Source organism: Alligator sinensis, unplaced genomic scaffold (genome assembly GCF_000455745.1).
Source record: "Alligator sinensis unplaced genomic scaffold, ASM45574v1 scaffold169_1, whole genome shotgun sequence".
Classification (NCBI taxonomy): domain Eukaryota; kingdom Metazoa; phylum Chordata; order Crocodylia; family Alligatoridae; genus Alligator; species Alligator sinensis.
In genome coordinates, this window is record NW_005841924.1 from 1,827,676 (window position 1) to 1,828,757 (window position 1,082).

The 1,082-nt window shown below is 54.8% G+C and overlaps 1 protein-coding gene across 1 annotated transcript in view; it reads right to left on the minus strand.

The window, feature by feature from the left end:
• FAM160A1 (family with sequence similarity 160 member A1) overlaps window positions 1-1,082 on the minus strand; it is a 67,840-nt gene that overhangs the window by 63,251 nt on the left and 3,507 nt on the right. The window contains 1 exon segment of the mRNA XM_006019164.3: window positions 844-1,082. This exon segment is cut by the window's right edge and continues 1 nt beyond it. Coding sequence (XP_006019226.1) covers window positions 844-1,082 — 239 coding nt within the window.

Genomic DNA, 1,082 nt, shown 5'->3' on the forward strand with positions numbered 1-1,082 from the left:
CAAAGAGTGGAGTAGGGGAAAGGCGAATCATTCACTCCTGCCCCTGGCCCACTCCCTCCTGCACCTTGCGGATTGTCCCATGGCCTGGCCTGGCCAGGGCCCAACTCTCCATGAATGGGGCCCCAGCCCACCCGGGTCATGGGACAATCAGAGCCCAGCACCTCCTCCGGAGGCACAGCGCCATGCAGCCAAGGGGGGAGGGCATATGGCCCCCTAATCTTTGCACAGGCGAGGGCAGGCCACAGCTGTGACCTGGGCTCAGCTTCTGCTCCATGCCTTGCCACTGTCACTTTGAAAGCAGCGGGCACTGCCGTGTACCTCACTGCCTGGCCCGCCCAGCAGTGGGATGCACATGGCAGTGCCCACCCGTGGCTGGTGCGGCATCCAGGGCTGACACGGTCAGGGCCAGGAGGTGGCCAGGGCAGCGCAGTGCTGGGCAATGCCGCTCCCTCCCCTTGGCTCTTTCCCCTCCCCCCAGACTTTCCCATGGGGGAGGTGTGCGCACACGCACGCTCAGTGGCCCCCTCCCCCCGATTTGTTTTTTCTTCCTCCACCTATGGTGGGGTGTGTTTTAGACCATCCTGGCTGGGACACACTGCTGCTGCACACAAACATAGATGGTTCCTTGCATCTCCTTACTCCAACATCCACAAGGACAGAATCTGAAGGACTGATGTGGTTTCCTGCATTAATTTTTAGAATCCCTGACTTAAGCAAAAGCTATTTCATGAAAAAGGAGAGGGGTAGGGAAAAAAAAAAGTGACAAAATTAAAAGTTGCAGAAAGATGGGAAGTTTGTTTTTGGGGGGGAAACGACGACACGACACACACGACGACAACTTACCGGGCAAAAATATGTGTTTTCTACTATGTGATTTGCAACAACATTGTTCTCTGCAGACAGGGCCATTACGAAGAGCAAAGCATCACGAGCCTGCTGGCCTACTGTTCCTTCTCGATGAATGAAAGGAATCAAAAGGGAAAAAATGAGGAAGTTGGCTGCTCCTTGGTCTTCACTGGTGTGGAAAAACAGTTCCAAAATGGAGGGATCTTTGGCTATGATGGAGCAGAGCTGGTTCAGCA